The sequence below is a fragment of the Sminthopsis crassicaudata genome, chromosome 1 (assembly GCF_048593235.1).
Source record: "Sminthopsis crassicaudata isolate SCR6 chromosome 1, ASM4859323v1, whole genome shotgun sequence".
Taxonomy (NCBI): Eukaryota; Metazoa; Chordata; class Mammalia; order Dasyuromorphia; family Dasyuridae; genus Sminthopsis; species Sminthopsis crassicaudata.
In genome coordinates this window covers 542243448-542263826 of record NC_133617.1, presented here as the reverse complement: position 1 = coordinate 542263826, position 20379 = coordinate 542243448, and the positions used below count along the sequence as shown (strand labels likewise).

General features: G+C 35.7%; 1 protein-coding gene and 1 pseudogene across 5 annotated transcripts in view; one reads left to right on the top strand and one right to left on the bottom strand.

Moving 5' to 3' along the window:
- Positions 1 to 20379, bottom strand: part of FER (FER tyrosine kinase) — a 234035-nt gene that overhangs the window by 141242 nt on the left and 72414 nt on the right. For all 5 annotated transcript variants that reach the window (XM_074281925.1, XM_074281927.1, XM_074281929.1 and 2 more), the window contains 2 exons: positions 19532 to 19721; positions 1796 to 1888 (listed from right to left, as the gene is read on the bottom strand). In XM_074281925.1, coding sequence (XP_074138026.1) covers positions 1796 to 1888; positions 19532 to 19721 — 283 coding nt within the window. The remainder of the gene's footprint in view (positions 1 to 1795; positions 1889 to 19531; positions 19722 to 20379) is intronic.
- On the top strand, positions 16769 to 17942 carry LOC141550857 (adiponectin receptor protein 1-like; annotated as a pseudogene).

The window sequence follows — 20379 nt, the reverse complement described above, 5'->3', positions numbered from 1 at the left end:
ACTATACAAAGATAAAGTATTTTGTTTGATTTAAATAAATTATTCTTATTTGAATATGGAAAAAAAATCTTTCGTTTAAAGAGGTCTCCCAGGCCATCCATTCCTTCACATTTCCTACTACATACTTGTGAGATTCTCCATGATACCTTTTTTCAGTTTCCCTTCTTATAATGTGTTTCCCCATGAAATAGTAAGCTCCTTGAGGGCTGGGAATGTCTTTGTTTTAGCAAACAGAACAGTGCCTGGAACACAGTAGATAATTAATAACTATTTGCTGACTTTCCACTACTATATATACCACTAACTAGTGAAGCAATAAGAAAAAGCTCACCCTTTCTACCACTTTTCTATCTTGTATGGAATTTGAATTAATTACTTAGTCCTAAGTTAGGTCCAAAAGCCTCTACCAGTTTTCTAACATCTGTATTTATTTCAAAGAAATGTGACATATTAAAGTCTCAGGAAAAGATATTGGACAAATGTAACCTCCAATAATCTCTGGCCATAAGAAAATTGCATAAACAGGAATTAGCTCCCTTTTCTCAGAGAAGAATTTTATTTTCTCCTACCTTTATATAATTTTAAGGATATTCCCTTGGCTGAAACTAAAGCTTAGTCAACAACAAAATAGTCAACAATGTTGACTATTTTAGATTTAGTTGAGTAATTAGGCATTACAAGAAGTACTATTATTCATAAAGTAAAATAATAAGCTTTTCTCCTATTGCTCAAACATAAACTACTAGTCCTGACACACAGGTTTTCAGCCCATGAAATGAAGTGGAAAGTGAGTTAATGTTATGAAAAAATATCAAATGATTTTATCAGTTAATTTTCATATTAAACCATTGAGGGAAAAGGTTTTTTATATTTCACTATTTTTTCTTTTGCATTTTCATCATTACTTCTATATACTATACATATGGTATTCAGAACAAAATAAATTTTCCTTTTTTTCCCAAAAAAAGCCACTCATAAGTATATTATCTATTACATATTTACAAAAGATTCTCAAATTCTTGAATCAGCTTTCTATATTCTTAACATAAGAAAATCAAATCTTTGTAAGATTTGGATTTTTATTAGTTGCTAAATCATAAAGGGTCTTTAGTTTCATAGTAGAATTGCTTTTCTGAAAAGCATAAAAAGACTATGACTTTTGGCAGAAGTTTCCAGAAGAATAATTTTTGCAAAAATATCTGATATAGGGAATAGAATGCTGGCCTTGGAGTAACAATGGCCTTCATTCAAATTTCTAACTCCTAGCTCTGTGATCCTAAGCAAGCATTTACCTACCCTTCAAAGCCCTAAGACAAATCACTGCAATACAGTAATAAATGAATTGTCATTTGCTTTGAAAAAGCAAGATTTATACAATTCCTGGAAGACATAGTTGATGAGGACCCCCATCCCATTCCCAGTAATTTTTTTTTTTGTTTGATAGTAATTTTTTTGTCTCTTTCCTCCTCCTCCCCTCAAATCTCTGCAAGGTAGCTTTATCATTTAGGTCATCTCTCTACCTTTTAGTTCCCACAAAAATGATAGCTTTAATTGGAAGTAACACTAATAGCAACTAAGGCTAAAATACATTGGGTAATTTAAAAATGTGATCAAATTAGGCCTCCAAGTACCTTTAATGCAAAAAGAAACTCTGTAGGTATAGTTTACAAATTACATATTTCCAATCAACTCCTCTCCTAGTGACTCACTGAGGCATAACAAAATGAAAAATCACATCCCAATTTTAGAACAATAGAAAGATTTACAAAAGCACAGAACAGTTAATCCTACTTACTGATGAAGAGCCCAACATAGATTTGGGAGACCGAATCATTCCAGCAATGGAGTGACGAAGTGACTCGAATTTAGATAACTTCTCCTTCCTTTCCTAATTTGGAGGAAGAAAAAAAGTTGTCAATAAAGATATATTTTGACAAGAATACTGTTATAAAATCCTTAAATTCTAAGTTAGAAAAGAAAAATTCATCGACATTAAACTCCCCCAAATTTTTTTTTTCCAAATTAACTTTCATTTAGATTTTAGGGTTGTATGGAATACCCTTAAGATAAAGGAAGCAATGAGTTAAAGTTACAAAGCCCTAAATTTTGGCTTGGTGTCTAAATGAAAAGGGGGGGGAAGGAAAGAAAGACTACTAATAGAACATAGAAATAACAGGTCTTGTCCCATTTTTAAATGTCCCTGGTCCAGCAAACCTTTGCAAGGATGATAAACTAAATTAACAATGTTGCATAAAGCTAAACAACTGCAGAGATGTAGGGCTCTCTTTTTTAATTCTTTAGTCTGACAATATTTTAAGAGAAATAAAGAAACTACTTCAAAAGTAATAGAAAATAAGGAAATTTTGATAATGTAAAAACATTTATTTTAAAACACAGAAATAGAGAAATGTTTTCTTCTATTGCATTATCCCCCAAATCTTATTGTTCATTATTATGCTCTTTAGAAATCACAACTGCTAAAATATTAGTAATAGTTTGATAAAGAGATAGTTTGATCTTTCTGTTGAGTAAATTTTAGTTTTCAACTTATCTTAATATTGAGAACATTCGTAAGGAAGGAAAGGAAAAATTATACTGAAAAATATGGTAATCAAAATATTTTAAAAACAAATTCAAAGACCTGTAAGGAATCCTAATGAGTAAAGAATCTTAAGTGAGTCCCATCCATATCTTTTATGTAACTTTTTGCTGAAAACATTAGAATATGTTTGCAGTACCTGATGGACTAATAGGAAAAAATAAAAGTTGGAAGGCCATCCTTTCTTATGCATTAATCAATGATTGTCCTTTATTGCAAGCCTGTGTTTATTCCAGAAACCTGATTAGTTCTTTCAAGAAACATAGTCCTCCTAAAGGAATGAACAAATATTCTTCTTGGTAGGGCTCTTGTGATGAAGCATCCTGTATGTGGAAGGCTTTTCATCTCAAGAGTCATATATCAAATAAGAATACTTAATTGTAATGCTTTCTTTGTTCTCAGCTTATAAAATCCCATTAGTAGAAAGAGAATCTGGCTGGGAAGCAGTATACCTTGCCTAGCAATAGTGCCCACTTGAGACTCTGAATAGCTGTGACCATGGATTTTCCCAGCCAAGGAATTCAGATGTTGGTGCTTCCTTAGAGTGGTGATGATGTATGTAATATGTTGTTTGTTTGTTACTGTGTCATTGTTATGGAAGTCACTTTGTTAATTGTATATTACTTTTGTGCTATGAATTTCCTCGTTCCTTATGTCTTATTTAAATCAAGATCTGAGAATAATAAACTTGTATCCACCCTCTTTAAGATTATGCCTGCTGAATTACAGGGCTCTGACTTCCTTTACTTTTCTGTGGAATCTTCATGATGCTCCCTAAAAGCCTAACTACTAATATCTAAGGGACTGTCTATTTTCTCAGTTTGCACAAGTCTCATTCCTGGGGTTTTTTTCCTTTAAAAAAAGGCTACGAGGTGTAAAGTGCTATTGTCTCCAGAAGCTGCAGATCGCTCTCTGGGAGGAGAGCTGCTGTGTCAACTCAAATCTCTCGGACAGATTCTTCTTCCTATAGAGAACCGTTGTCTCTAGACAGTTGCCGTTAACTGTCATCCAGAGAAATGACTTCCCTTCCTGCAGAGAGCTGCGTCAAGCCTGATCTAGAGCAGAGACTGACTTTTTCTTCCAGAGCTGCCCTCTTTATCCTCCCAGAGAATGGGCATGGGATAATGCAAGGGCTTCTGGGAAGAAGTACTTCAACCAATGAGCTTGCTCCTCCTAAGCATGCAAGCTATTCTCCAGGAAAGGCCGGAACTAGAGAATTGCCAAGTACTGACTTAGCACTTCGTAAGAATCTAACAAGGTGTATTGCTGATATTTTATTAATGGCTAGCTAGCTACCCCCTAACTCCATCAATTTTGAGAGAAGAAATTGTTCATTGTGAATGAAGGAATGAATGAATGAAAAAAATTAAGTGCCTACTATGTGCCAAATACTGGGAACACAAAATCAATGGAGATTCCTTAACCTTAAGAAGCTTATATTAGAATAATAAAAGGAAGCCATATGTTTAGATAGGTACATGGTGGACAGAGAAGAGTATTTTGGTCTAGAAAGTTACAGAAATGGATAAGGCAACAATAGGGCAGCCCACTGACTATGGTGTAAAGGGTGAGCAAGGTACAGATAATAGTTTTTAAATTTAAGATATCAAAACCTTAGTTTTCTTTGTCACTTTTCCCTTATCTTCTACAGTTTCACCAACCAGAGAAAACAATTGATCAAGGTGGTCCTAAGAGACTCCCACCACAGCTTTAATACAATTTTGAGACTTGGATGGATCTGTAATTTCATTTATAGGAGTTGTCCTTGCAGTGATATAAGACCACATGTTACTAACCTTTGATTTAGAAAAATTTTAATATTATAAATATAATACTAGTGTGGGACCAAATTTCAAACCTCACTAGATCACCAGGTAATGCTAGGTGAGATTTGAAATTTGATCCCACATGAGTTACTTAACTAGTTACTTAACAACTATGTGCCACATACAACTTTTAAGGGCTAAGAAATATGTCAACATTAGTGGAAGGAAAAATCAATGGGAAAAAAAATCATATAACTTGTATTTGTGTAAATTTTAGGATGTTAAAAAATAAAAATGTTTTAGAATGATGGGATTGTTAAGGGCTAGTAAAGAGCCATATTTTCCAGAAATGCTAGACCCAAAGCATGCAGGAGACCCTGAATGTATAAAGGAAAAACCTCATCGCCACCTTGAACTGACATAATTTGTTGTTTACATGCCAAGCAGGATTCCCTGTATAATAAAGACAAGCGCCAGTCAGTCTGTGCCAGGCTGGGGAAATACTTATCCAGCTGGGGTCCTTTGCAGATAAGCAGACCCTATTTTTATAGTTCTATCAATCCCAAGAAGAAAAAATATAGTTTTGCCATCTCTTCGCTGTATTCCTTTGGGAGGATTTTTGCCTTTTACACACCTTTCCTCTTCCATGCCTCACCCCTTCCTATTTTCTTCCTTTTGTTGTACTGTCAAAAATATGCAAACTTCTGTAAGGATAGTGAACTCCTTGAGTTCCACATGCATGCCCATTTCTCTTATAATAAATTTGGTTTTCATACAAGTCTCATGATGTTTTGACTGGATTTTAGCACTGGAACAGACTTTCAGAAGTTGACTTCTTACATTTTACATGTGAAGAATATGTGTAAATAAAGTGGGGTGGGTGGGTGTGTGTGGGTGTGTGTGTATCAAAGCAAACTACTCAAGATGGCAAAGATCTCAGAGAAACTTCAGACCATGTCATAAATGGAAAACTAAAAAGTAAACAAATGGATCATTTTTTTTTCAGAACAGGGTCACAAATTCAACCCAAAGAGAAAGAAATATGTAATAGAGGAGGAAGAAGATCAAGATCCCAGAGGCACTGAGAAGCAGAACAGATCTGACTACAATGAGCCCTCAGGCTTAGAGATCTCAGTATCATTACCAATCCCAGAGATAAGATAGAATCTTAGAACCAGATGACTGGAGGAAAGAGAACACCTAATTCAGGGGAGGAAATCTTTGCAATAGATTTCAGGGGTAGAATACTGTCACAGAGCTACAGCTGCATGTGTACAGAATAATTTTACACAGGTATATATACACATAGCCATACACCTATATTTATAAATTTGTAGCCATCTCTAGAGCAAGGAGAGGGAGAGAAGAAAAAAGGAAAAAAAAGTTACATGATAACATTCTTTAAAAGGAATAGCAAATTGTATATAACAGATTTGCAGTTTCATGTGCAATCATCTTTTCTTTCTATTCTAACGTTTTATGTTTTAAATTCAAACTAAAATTAATAAATTTTTTAAAAACAAGAATTATTCTCTTTCCCTGACTCTTGGCTTTCATGAGAGTTAAAGAATAAAAGGTTAAAATTTATAAAAAGAATAAACAAACCGCAAATTTCACAAACTACTAAAACCATAAACATCAGTCCATTAAGGCACATGAAAAACATAGTCAAAATGCACAGTGTCAAAATATATATTACAAATTAATGATTACATGTGCACATATTAGGAATTAATTCACTAATATTTTTAGTTCCTAATAAATTCTCTCTATCAGAAACAGAAAACTAAGAAGGCAACATTAGTAGAACTCAAAGCAACCAATTCAATTGTCTTGACATACAAAAAATGCTCTGGCAATGTAAGGAAATCAATGCCTTCTCATTCTGAGAAGGAAATATTCTTTCTCTCTTTCCATTTCTTATTAGCTCAGATGAGAACATCCTAAGTTTGTAAAGATACTGGTAAAAACTGCTAGAATTCAAGGAAAATGCCTTTTCTTTCACTCTGGCCTGAGAATTATGGTTGGGAACAGGATTTCTCACAACTGGTCAGTTTGGGTAGTAAAGCTACAGCTTTTATGGAGGGGGCTCACCCCATCATCCTCTGCTGTACCTCTCACATTCCTGCCTCACCCCCTCTCCCCTTACTCCCCAGCCCTGCCTCTTCCCTATTTCCCTGTTAACTCCTGTGCTCTCCCACCCACAATCACTACACCCCCATGACCCTCTTACCAACTCTTTGGTAAACAAGGACTTCTCAGCTTCTTTCAAGGAACAGGCTCTACACAAGAGGGAATCATTTTCCTGGGACTTTCCGCACCTCACACACTTGCAGGAAGTTGCCATTTGGCCTGCTGCTCTGCAGGCCCAGGGCGGGGCTAAGCTTGGCCTCTGCTGCCCCCTGAGGACTGAGCAGGGCCTGCTGTTAAGGCTGCATACCAGGCCTTAGGAGCAGGTCACAAGAAGCCTCTCTAGGTTCCTGTATCTCATTTGATCCACAATCCACTCCTGGAGGCTGGATGCTATGAATATCCTCATTGCACAGATGAGGAAACTGAGGCCAAAAGGGGTTAAATGATTTGCTCAGGATCACACAGCCAGATTTGAACTCAGTCCTCCTGACATCTTCCTGAGTTCAAATTTTGTCTCACTTAATAGCTGTGTGACTGTAGACAAGTTCTTTAACCGTATGCCTCAGTTTCCTCATCTATAAAAAGAGTTAGAGAAAGAAAGAGCAAACCACTCCAGTATCTCTGCCAAAAAAATAAGTCCCAATGGGATTACAAAAATCTGGACATGATTGAAAAATTACTCAACAGACGTAATAGCAACAAACTCTTTATTCCAAGATGTTGGTCTCTCTTCAGCATCACTTAGCTGTCTAAACTAGTGTAATAGTCACTCAAATGAAGAATGTAGCACATGTAAGAAATCTTGTGGAAGTGAAAGACATGAGGTAGCAATCAATTAGAGGGAAGAGTTGAGGGTAAATATTAGCTTGAAATGCAATTTATTAGAAGGATAAAAAGGGATGGTTTAGGAGATAAATATAATGAGCCCATTTTGGACACAATGAGTTTGAAATACTTACAAGACATCCTATCACAGCTAGATTTCACTGTATGTTAGTTTCCCTTCTGTGCTCTATAACCCAGACAAATATACATGACACTCTTATCTCTCATCTCTTTCTTGCTATGCATTTCTTGATAAAACTTAAGAGTGTACTATATATCAGTGTTTATTTATATTGACTTTGCAGTCCATTCAAACCTTCAGACCTTTATCACACTTACTATTTGCATTTCTCCAAATTAAAACTCCTCTTCAAATTTATGACCTCACATTTATAAAAAAATTTTTTAAATTTATCTTCATCATTCTTTTCTACAAAGTTTAGTATTAATCAATTTGAAGTTTCTACTATACTCTTTCCTTCCCTTAATCATTTACTTCATTTATTGCTTTAAAAAAATAAACAAAATTGACTCTAGCATCAATTCTTAAGAAACTGCAGCTTACCTTGCTCTCTCCAAAGAAGTAATTTTATACTTAATATTCATACTTAATTTGTAAAGAAGATGAAGATTTCTATGGCCAAAATACAGCCTAAAATGCTTAGGCTTTTGCTGTGGGCAGACATGTATAAGACTGTGCAGTAAAGAAAATGTTGTAATCAAGAAGAATTGAGTTCAAATCATATCTCAGGCACTTTACTATCTTCGAGTCTTGTATGACTCACTACACTTTTGTCTACATCAGTTTCTTCATTTGTCAAATATAGATTATAAAAGCAAGTACCTTCTGGAATTGTAAAGCTAAAATAAGTTATTTGTAAAGCACTTTTTAATCCTCAAAGCACTATGTAAATGGTAAATATTTGTCCCTTCTAGGTCTGAGATTATTATCTTGCAATATCTGTAATAGAATTTCATTATGCTGTAAGAAATGACAATTGACTACATTAGAGAAACACGGAAAAATCATAAGATTGTCAGACTCCTTAGTTGAAGTGTCATTTGTAACTAAAGGCTTTGACTGTTATCTCAGATGCAGAATTTGAAAAGTAAAGACCAAATGATAGCCTGTTGGGATTCTTCCTGGCATTTATTAGATGAGGGTAGTGCTATCTACTTCCATTATAAAGGAGAATCTCTAGCCATTTAACCTTAGCAGATTAAAGTTTAGACAGTCTAGCTGGCGCTGGAGATAGAAACAAAAGGATAGTAGCAAGAGAATCCCGAGTCATGCTGAGAGGAATAGAGCAGTAGAGACTAGAGGGTGAGGCTGGAATAGTACAAGAAAGTAAATATTCCTGACCCCATGAAAAGCAAACCTAATGAGAACAGTATGATGATAAAAACAAAACATCAGGTGCCCCAAAGCACAAATTGTATATTTTATTCTCTTGATCCTAGGTATTTAGTTATATAATATATATATATATATATATATATATATATATATATATATATATATATATATATATATATACATATATATATATATATGATTTTAAAAATGGTATAAGTACACCAGTAAAACTTTAACTTGTAATAAATAATAATTTCATGACTGTGATCTTGTTATGAGACCTCATGGAGTCACAAACCCCACTTTAAGAAGTTAGATTCTAGAGGACCTTTCACTACTTTTATGACTTAAAAGTTAATCTAATTAGTTGTCAAGTAAAGAAGTCTTATTTAGGCAGCCTGAAAGATGGGAAAGAAAAGCTTTAAAAAGTCAGAAAAACAAAACAATGTATCTGTTCCCTTAAGGAGTGACAATATGGGAAAATCACAATTAGAAATTTCACGTTCTTCTATGGCTCCCTACTTCTTCTACCTTGGAATGGTTAAGTCCTGGGTCTAAATAATCATGTCCATGTGCTAATGTTAATTTCTTGCAGTTTTCAATGTATCTCTCAATGTAAAGACGTGACCATATGCAAATTTCTTGATGAAAAGGGATCATGAGTGGGAAAATCTCAAGAAGCCCTGCTCTAGAAGTAAAATCTTACGCTATTCTCCCATGAGTTACAATTATTATTTTTTCCTTAAAAGGGATTAAAACAATTCTTGAAACTTGATCGACTCAGGATACTGAAGGCTCAAACTAATGACATTGTTTACTGGTCACCTGAGTACACAATAACTACAAGAAGTTCCAGGCTCTTTCTTCCTAGTGAAAGTGGACTTTAATGATCACTTTATAAAAGGAAGCTTCACTCAGTTCAATCAATATCAGGTATCCTCATTGCATATCCTTATTGAACATCCTGCTAATATATTTTGTGACTATTCGCTGGCATAGGAGAAAGACATAAGATTCTCTTGTCTTTTGTATTGTAGGGTTCACTCACCCCATATAGGTGCTACTGTCAATAGGTTAAGAACTTGTCTGGAAATCCAATTAACATTCTAGGAAAAGCCCATGAGCCAGCCAGAAACAAGGGAAAAGAGCCCCTCAATGATGCCAAGAATAATGTATAATAACACCAGGGATCAGTTCAAGGCTAATTTGATTGGCAATTGACAGGGAAAGGGAAAGGGGAATGAGAAGAGGAAAAAGAGAAATGGAGAAAGGAAGAAGAATATTTGATATACAACTCAAACATATATAGAGTAAAACTCAGATAAGAGTCAAATAAGCTGAGAAGGTAACAGGAGCAGGACTGTTTTCACAGAAGGGAAAGATACTGTACAGTGCCCTTCTGAGAGTGGGATACTCAAACACTGATTTTGATGACTACCTAGTTAGCTGTTTTCGATATCAAGGTTCATGACATAAAGGTAATTCTGGTTGACAGGTATGGCCTGGATGAAAAGGACCAAGATCAGTCAGACAGGCCTAAGAACCAGGAAAAAACAGTGAAACAAAACCTAGATAGAAAAGGGTATAAATGAGAAATTTAAAAAGTTATAGAAGACTGAGAAAAAGCTATTAGGTTTTGCAATTAAGAGATCTTTGCCAACTTTGAAGAGAGCAATTCAAGGAACAACAAACAGGCTAGTGTCTGTATCTCAGAACATATATTACAAATTGTAATAAGATTAGAAAGGTAAGAGGGAAATGTAATTCAGGGGAGTCATAAAATCATATGTATGCTTGTAAGAGCTGACAACACACTAATAAGGTATACATTCAATGTTGATAAACATTTATCTAGTAGATGCATGCACAACAAAAAACAAACCTTTATAAACTATTTGATAACATCAAGCCTAATAAGAGCTACCAGCCTGATTCCTAAAGTATCAGTAAACATGTCTTATTGCTCATGACAAGGTTCCCTCCAAGATAGCATTCTGGCAAATCTCCATCAATTATCCCTGCTCTGGAATGAATAGAGAATGTTCACATTTTCAGGTTCAAAGAACACAGGAGTCTGCTCTAGGAGAATCAGACTGAGGGCAGATTTAGAGTTTTTTGGTCCTGACTAAAGGTATTTAACAAGTTACATTTGAGTTCTTATTGGTTTCCAGTTACCTAAGCTTATAACAAAAAGAAACTATCAATCAAATCAAGGGCATTATTAAGTGCTTATCTTATAAGACTTGAGTGACACACATTCAATAGCAGTTATCTACCAAACTTGTAGTTGTTTACCAAATGTACACACACCATTGTGAAACTATACTACAGAAACCATTATTTTATTCTTAAAAATAAATAAATAAATAAATAATAGAAAATAAAAATAAAAAAGAACAACTTATGTAGGGTCAAATAGTGTTTGGTGTTTGAGACACTTTTGAACTCAGATCTTCCTGACTCCAGGCCCAGAACTCTAACCACTGAACCACCTAGCTCCCTCCAAGGCAAACAGAGGTCAGAGAAGTAATAAGTATTTGAGGTCAGATTTGAATTCAGATTTGAAACCAGATCCCTCATCCTATCCACTAAGCCAACTTAGTGGGCTTTAATACCAATGGATAAAGTACAGATGATCTATTAAAAAAGGTTGAAAACAGTCCTTCCTAAGTGAATGAGCAGCCCAAACTTTTTTGAATCTTTACAAATCTCCATCAAATGTCTCTGCCACGTTTTGAGGCTTGATGGAATTAGTACAATTTCATTTTCAAATAGCACCATCTAAAGATTTCACCATCCACAAGCTCAATGAAGTTGAAGTGCGACTGGGATTTCCTCCACAACAATGGCTAACACTGAAGCATATCTCCATGTTTTATGATTCATGTGATTTTTATGATCAGAGATTTGCAGAAGACATCTATCTTTGTTTTATATTTTTGAAGGAACCTTGAAAAAAGAGCTTATAACTGAATTCAGAAAAGCCTGGAAAGACTACATGAATTGATGCTTAGTGAAGTGAGTAGAATGAAGAAAATTTTGCACGCAGTAACAACAAAATTATGTAATGATCAACTGTGATGGACTTGACTCTTTTCAATAATGAGATGAGTCAAAGAAATTCCAATAGACTTCTGATGGAAAGAACCATTAGCATCCAGAGAGAGACCTATGGAGAAGGAATGCGGATCAAAGCATAGCATTTTCACCTTTTTTGTTATTATTGTTTGTTTGCTTGGGCTTTTTTCTTTCTTGTGTTTTTCTCTTTTTGATCTTTTTTTCCTGTGCAATTTGATGAATATGGAAATAAGTTTAGAAGAATTGCATATGTTTTACTTATATTGTATTACTTCCAGGCTAGGGGAGAGAGAAAAATTTGGAATAAAAGATTTTGCAATGTTGAAAATTATCTTTGCATTTATTTGGAAAAATAAAAACCTATAAAACAAAAATAATTTTGGTCACACAATCTAAATGTTTATGATAAACAAAATAAAGTAAATACAATGACATAATATATTCACTACATCTTTCCATTCAGTGCTTGTAGAACATTATTTGTGAGAACTCACTTATTCCCTACTAAAACACCCATCTAAGAGACCTTTCATTTCTATAAAAATAATATAAAAATATAAATCAGAAGTGATGCTCTCTTGGGAATCTTATCTTGTAGTTATTAAAATATGAGGACTTTTCCCTACACTGTTAATATTGTACTTCTCATCATGTATCTTCACAATTGTGTTGCTTCCAGCGTGGATAGCTTCTATATGTGCTTGATCCAGTCCAGATGTTTTTTTTTTTTTTTCTATCTTTGATCTCTTTAGTATTATCTCTACTTTTCTGTAAGTACATCTACTAGATTCAAGTGTGGCAGTTCCACTGTTTTTGATGGAGAAAAATGTTTATTACATGAACTTCTTATAAATTTTCCCCTTTTCTTTAGCTTATTGTCCTTTTTCTATTTTTACCATTAAATGTCTTTACCATTAAATTTTCTTTAAATTGACTTTATGCTCCACTTCTTTGCAAATATATATTAGATTAAACATGGCTTAATAATCATTCATCATCCTTCCCATTTAACTGAAGTATAAAGCAATGTACTTCAACATTACTAGTTTCCTTTATGGCATTTAGCACCCATACTATTTTTTTTTCAACAATTCACAGATTACAACACAACACAGAACAAAGAACTACTGAATCCTAAAAAAAGATATATTCCTACATTATCTATTCTGTAAAACCATGAAGAACTTTGCAACTATTAATTTTGTGTTGTAGTCCATTATATTCAAGTCTTATAACATGTACTGTTGGTTTCTAATCTCTACATTTTTTGTACAAATTTTATTATTTTAAAATTTAATCTGCATAAGCAATATGGTATTAATATCATGGAAAATACTTCTTAAAACAGAAGGAAATTATATAATGCTTCCCTTTTAAGATTCAAACTAAATGTAGTCATGATATAAAATTAAACATAAAGTTTTCTTTATAAATACTGACAGTTTTCATATCAATGAGACAAATCTTCAATAACTTAAACAGTCTGCATTATTACCGACAGAATGAGGGGATAATAAATTGCTTCAAATTGATTTTTATGATTGAAATCTCTCCCAGTTCAAAACATGCTATATTTATAACTTTCCATTAGCTGTTATTAACAAAAGTAATACACTCCACTCCTTATTGACATCCATACCACTGAATCTTCTTTTTTCTGATGCAACTCAAGAATCATCTTCTATATGGAGCATTGCTTGATTCCCCCTAACTCCGGATATTCTCTCACTTCCGAACTATATAATACTTCATTACTTAGTATTTATATGGATTTATTCTCTCTTATCAATACTATTGCCAAAATAATTTTCTGTAAATTAAGACCTTAACATATCATTAACCTTCTCAATCAATTCCAGTGACTTTCATTGCCTCCAAGATCAAAAATAAACATTTGTTTAGTTTTTAAAGCCTTATATAACTTCACCTGAATCAACTTTTTTAGCCTCTGACATTATTCCTGCAATCCAGTTAAAGCCGCCTACTCTCTAATCCCAAATTATTATATCTCACTTTTAAAAGAACAAGGTTTTTTATTTTCCCTTTATGGCATTTGGCACCACATATTATTATTTTCTTTCAACAATTCACAGATTACAACATGTAAGGGTCCTTTAAATGGGCTGGCACATCGCAACAGGAGATTTGAGTGGCCCAGAAGTAATCTCTGTGATAGGACTGCCCTGTGGGTGGGATCCTGGCCGTATTGAGATAGCTTCATAATGGGTGACAGCTCTCTCGCTGATTGGCTGTGTGTGTGACCTCACAGGCCCTTTATAAGCCCATTGCAGACAAGCAGTCGATCTCTTTAACCTGGTGCTCTTTAACCTGGCTCCCTAGCCTGGGGTAGCTGAGCCAAGCTGACGGATAGCCGAGAGGTAAGGAGTTTGGTAGTGAACACGTGGGTCTTCAGACCAGGTGAGCTAACAAGTCAGGGCAGTAAGTCAGGGCATTATGTGAGTAGGTATAATAAAGGCTTTTAAGATTACATGTGGCTGTTCTTGAGTGCGCTACCGGTTATTAAACTACTATTCAAGAGATCGTGGCCAGACACCTTTGAAGGCCTCAGAGGAGGCGAGCCGGGTAGAGTTGACACTGAAAAGGTCAGTGGACAAAGGTACTCTGTTGGGCCTAGGACAGACTAGTAATTGTTACTGCCAGGAGGGCATGTTACAACAACACAACACTGAACAAAGAACTACTGAATCCTAAAAAAAGATATAGAATGTGGTCACAGTCATGATAATGCTGAAAGTTTTCAGTATTCAAATTCTTTATATATGTGTATATGTGTGTGTGTGTGTGTGTGTGTGTATAAACATATAATATACTGCTAAAGTTGTGAAACAAATGAAATAACCTCTATAGATACGTCATGGAATATTTTTCTTCAAACGTGTATAAGCATTTCAAAATTTTTAAAGAGCTGCATAGCAGTTAAAAAGATTTACTTTGAAAAATTTCCTTTCCCTCAAAAACACAGCTATAATATGACTTATACACAAGTAATATTTTACTTATTTTTTAAACATTTGAAATCAATGCAAATTTTACAAATTATGTGCATGATATCAAAGTAATTATGGTCCTCTCAAAAAGGACAGATCAAACAGAAAATACATCTCTCACAATTTACTCAATGCCAATTAATAAACTTTTATTCAATTTATTGTTATTTGAGTGGTGAATTAAGCAGAATAGAATTAAATGAAGTAATTCTGTTAGTTGATGCTGTTAAGATAAAACTACTAGAATATTAAGCATAATAATAAAACTAATAGAAGATTATAAAGGAATAAGGATGAACAATGAAAAAACAAATTAGCTTTTTTGTAAGTGATATGATAGTTTACTTAAAGAATTCTAGGGAGTTAATTGAAACAATAACTTCAAAGTTGCAGGATATAAAATAAACCCACATAAATCTGCATTTCTGTATATCCACAAAATCTACTAGAAAAAGACAGACTATCCATCTAAAGGAACATGTTGTATAAAATACATGGAAGTCTATTTGCCAAGATACACATAGGAACTGTATAAATATAATCACGAAACATTCTATACAAATAAAGATCTAAGTAATCAATGAAATATTAAATATGAGTAGACCAAGATATTATAATGAAAGGGATAATACTAAATGTAAATTAATTTATTAACTGAGTACCATACTAATAAACTACCAAAGGATTATTTCCCAAAACTTGAAAAAATAAAAATAAAATGCATCTGTAGGAACAAATGATCAAGAATAAAGAATAAATTGGGGGGAGGGGAGAACAAAGAGGGCCTTACAGTACAGATCTAAAACTAAACTATAAAGCAACAGCAACACAAATTGGTATTGGTAAAGAAACTGAGAAGGGCTCAGTGGAACAAATGAGAAAAATTAAACACAGAAAGAAATTACTACAGTAGCTTAAGTGATCAATAAATCCAAAGATCGCAGATATTAGGGTAAGAACTCACTATTTTAGTAGAAATATCAAAATTGTCATCATGCATGCTGCGAGCGCTCCTATGTGTCCTTGCTATAAAACCTCAGTGTGAGTATGGGAGGGGCTCGGTATAGGACCTTCTTATCCTAATTCACAGGCTCTCCTAATGCTGAGAAAATTGAACAGCAGTCTGGCAAAAGCTAGGTATGAGCCAATATCTCATACCACGTAGCAAGGCAACCTCTAAATAGTTGTATGACTTAAACATATAGAATGATATCACATAAATGTGGAAATATGTTTAAAACAATTACATATATTTAACCTATACTAGACAACTTGCTATGGAGGGGGGGGGGGGAAGAGAAGGGAGAAAAATTTAGAACACAAAATTTTGCAAGGATGAGTGTTGAAAACTATATTTACATGTATTTTGAAAATAAAAAGCTATTATTAAAAAAAAAAAAAGTATCACAAAAATATTAGAGGAGCAAGAAAGAAATTACCTGTTAAATCTATGGTTCATGACCAAACAAGGTTTGAGTCAAAAAATGTAAAATACTAATTTCTGATTTTGTAAAATGTAAAAGATCTTGCATAGACAAAAACAATTCAGCTAAAATTATAAAAGATATAAGCAGAGTTCTCTCTCTCGCCTAGCTCTCTCACCTCCGCAGGGCGGAGATGACGCGATGCCCTCTCGCGCTCTTTCCGGGGCGGTGCCTCCACGTGGGGGGGGGGGGGAGAGGGGGAGGATGGAGATAGGGGGTACTGGAAGCTTCTCTGCAGCTGGGGCCGAGGCTGAGGCAGGCATCACCGCCCGCGCCAGGGATGTAGCGTGCGGGAAGGCGCCCTGTCAGAGCCCTTGGCCGCTGCCGCTGCCACCGCCGAAGCTCAACCCTGAAGTTACTGCACCAAAGCAGGCCTATGTGCGCTGAAAGTGGTTCTCCCACATTACTGCCTTATATTATAGGGTCTACCATCAAAGGGAGGTCTCTGCCCCTTAGGTCTGGGAAGCTTCAACTTTATCAATCAGACTGAAGCGGCTGGTTGTGGGGCTGCCCACCAGATGTCTTCCCGCGAGGGATGTGTGATGGGGCTGGGCCATGGGGCACCGGCCAGTGGCCGAGAAGCAGACACAATGGAGCTCGCTGAGCTGATTGAGAAGGGTAAACGAATGAGCCCCAATGCCACCGAAGTTGAAGAAGAGCAAACATGTCCTGTATCTCAAGAAGAGGAGGAAGGGGTGCGGTTGCCCCTACAAGCCCACCATGCCATGGAGAAGATGGAGGAGTTTGTACATGAGATATGGGAAGGCCGCTGGCCGGTCATCCCACGTTGTGCTCCCGGACTGGCTGAAGGACAATGACGACCTTCTCATGGTCACAGACCCCCATGCCTTCTTTCCAAGCCTGTTTTAAGAGCATCTTCCGTATCCACACTGAGTCTGGCACTATTTGGACCCATCTGCTTGGTTTTGTGCTGTTTCTCTTTTTGGGAATCTTGGCCATGCTCTGACATGTACTTCATGGCCCCTCTACAGGAAAAAGTGGTGTTTGGGATGTTTTTTCTAGGTGCTGTGCTCTGCCTCAGCTTCTTCTGGCTCTTTCACAATGTCTATTGTCATTCAGAAAAAGTCTCTGGGACATTTTCCAAATTGGACTATGCAGGGATTGCTCTACTGATCATGGGGAACTTTTCCCCTGGCTCTATTATTCCTTCTGCTGCTCTCCACAGCCATGGCTCATCTACCTCTCCATTGTCTGTGTCCTGGCATCTCGGCCATCCTTGTGGCCCAGTGGGACCGTTTTGCCACACCCAAACACTGGCAAACAAGAGCGGGAGGGTTCGGGGGACTTGGTTTGAGTGGGATTGTGCCCACAATGTACTTCACTATTGCAGAAGGCTTTGTTAAGGCCACAACAGTGGGCCAGATGGGCTGGTTCTTCCTCATGGCTGTAATGGACATCACTGGAGCTGGGCTGTATGCTGCCCGCATTCCTGAGCGCTTCTTTCCTGGGAAATTTGGCATATGGGTAAGGACTGATTCTTCTAATCATCGATAGGAAGTGATTGCTTTCAAAGCTAAGTAAAGGGTTTTGAGAGATAAAGAAGTTCCAGTCACATCAGATTTTCCACATCCTGGGGTGGCTGCAGCCTTTGTCCACTTTTATGGCATCTCCAACCTTTAGGAATTCCATTATGACCTTGAAGGCGGCTGCACTGATGACTCCCTTCTCTGAGTTTACTCACTGCAGGGATAGAGGAGGAGCTTCCCAAGTGCTTTTTAAAAACTATTTCTTTGCTGAAGCAAAAGGAAGACTTGAGTTGTCTGTTTCTGGAAAAACCTCTTAGTAAATTCCATACCAACTGAGCCTCAGCCCATTCTGTCACTCAATGGACTGTGTCACCTCTCAATTTCCATAGCTAGGACTGGTGACCTAGTCTGTCATTCCTCTCCCTTCTCAGAACAGGAACCAGTCGCCTCACATGGACAGTGTTTTGAAACTCATGTTGAAATTCCATTCCACCTTCCTTTCTCCAGTCATTCTGGAAATAACTAAAGAACTTGGTCTCTTCAGAAATTCTGTTTCTGGAAGAAATTGCCCCTCATTCCTACTTTTAACATGGCTTAGAGCTGTCCACTCTTTTCATAGCATACTTTTGAAAACAACCATAACTTGGCCCAACTTTCCAGGGCCTGAATCTACATATATTGTAGGAACAAAGTCACCCACTTTTACCAACCCAGCTAATCATGGAAGTGTGTCAGGCTTCATCTAACTTGTTTTAATTCCCCTCCCCCCACCATTATCCCCCCAGCAGAGTAATGTAAAATTAAAGTGAAAGAAAATATTTAATATTTAATACTAAAAAAAGAAAAAAAAAGATATAAGCAAAGAAGGAAAAAAATCTTTGTGGCAAATTCCTCAGATAAAGGAATGTAATCTTGTAAACACAATCTACTATGAAAGCCTTAATAACTCTGAAGTGTGATGGATTCACAGTATGGACTGAACTGTTTGGGTTGTTTTTCTTTTTTTTTTCCTTTTTTTGTTTTACTATGTTTGTTTACTAAGTTGTTTTGTTTTACTATGTATGTTTAAAACTCACAATTTTGATGTTCATAAGAGAAAACATCACTGTACATTTTTTGACTTATCCCTTGTTTGGTCATGAACCATAGATTTAACAGGTAATTTCTTTCTTGTTCCTATAATATTTTTGTGATGCACTTTTTTTTTCAATAATAGCTTTTTATTTTTAAAATACATATAAAGATAGTTTTCAACACTCATCCTTGCAAAAGTTTGTGTTCTAAATATGTAAATACATGCCAACCAACTATTTAAACACAAATTCCAATATTGCCAATTAAAGTTATTTTTATATTAAGTATTTCATAGTCCACAGACAAAGTGAAGGACACCAAGGCAGGAAAATATAAGTATAAAATATGCATTGAGAAGTAGTATGGCTTACCAGATAGAGAGCCAACTTCAAAACCAAAAAGATCCACATTCAGTTTCTGCTTCCTACACATGATACAGTTGTGTGACTCTGGGCAAATTTATTCATATTTCAGGACTCTAGGTAAATTTCTACAAAAGTTCAGTTACAGAAAAGTTGACAACCTCCATTGATAAGGGGAACTTCCTCATCTGGGAATTCCTAGTATTCAGTTTTAAATTAAGCTTGATTTTGCAAAATGTCTATATTCTAGCATAATTGTTACTTTGACAAACATTAACTGATATACTGACAGCCCCTCCACACACACCCTTAGCAACAGTCTTCTCTAGTTATTACCAGTGGACCGCTGTTCACTTACCATAGATGTAACGGATCTAGCATCTTCTTCATAATTGAAAACAGGAGGTGGCTCTTTTCCATCATTCTCTTGCACCTTTTGTTCAAGGAGTTCTTTTTGTGCTGTGAACTTGGTCTCAGCACATCTTAACTGCTGAACTGACTGTTTTAGTTCTTCTAGTGCCTGTTTTTGGCTCAGCAAAAGCACAATACTAAGAGAGAGTAAAAGAAACATAAATGAATTAAAACCAATTATGCTAAAGAGTATAGTCACCAGGGTAGCTAGGTGGCGCAGTGGATAAAGCACCAGCCCTGAAGTCAGGATGACCTGAGTTCAAATCTGATCTTAGACACTTAACACTTCCTGGCTGTATGACCCTGGGCAAGTCACTTTACCTTAATTGCCTCAGCAAAAAAAGAAAAAAAGTATAGTCATGTCAAAAATAAATATGAAAAAAACTTTGTAAATCATACAGCCTTAAAAAGCAATTAGTAGGGGCACATTAAGCACTTTCTATGAGTGGTAGGTTCTCACAATACAAACACAAAGATTTAAAACAATCCTTACAGGAAGCATGCATTCTAATGAAGGGAATTAAAGTCATATATGTGTGTGTGTGTGTGTGTGTGTGTGTGTGTGTGTGTGTGTGTGTGTATGAGGACACACAAAATAAATATAAAGAGAATAAATGCAAATTAATACAAAGTAGTTAGATAGTACATAACATGGTTTGAAAAAGCATTAACTAAAGCTTCAGATATAAGGTGGTGTTTAAGTTTGTCCTGAAGAAGAGAATCATGTGGAAAAAGATAGGCATTCTTTCCAAGTATGGGGGATAACAAAGTAAAAAGACACAGTAATAGGAGAGA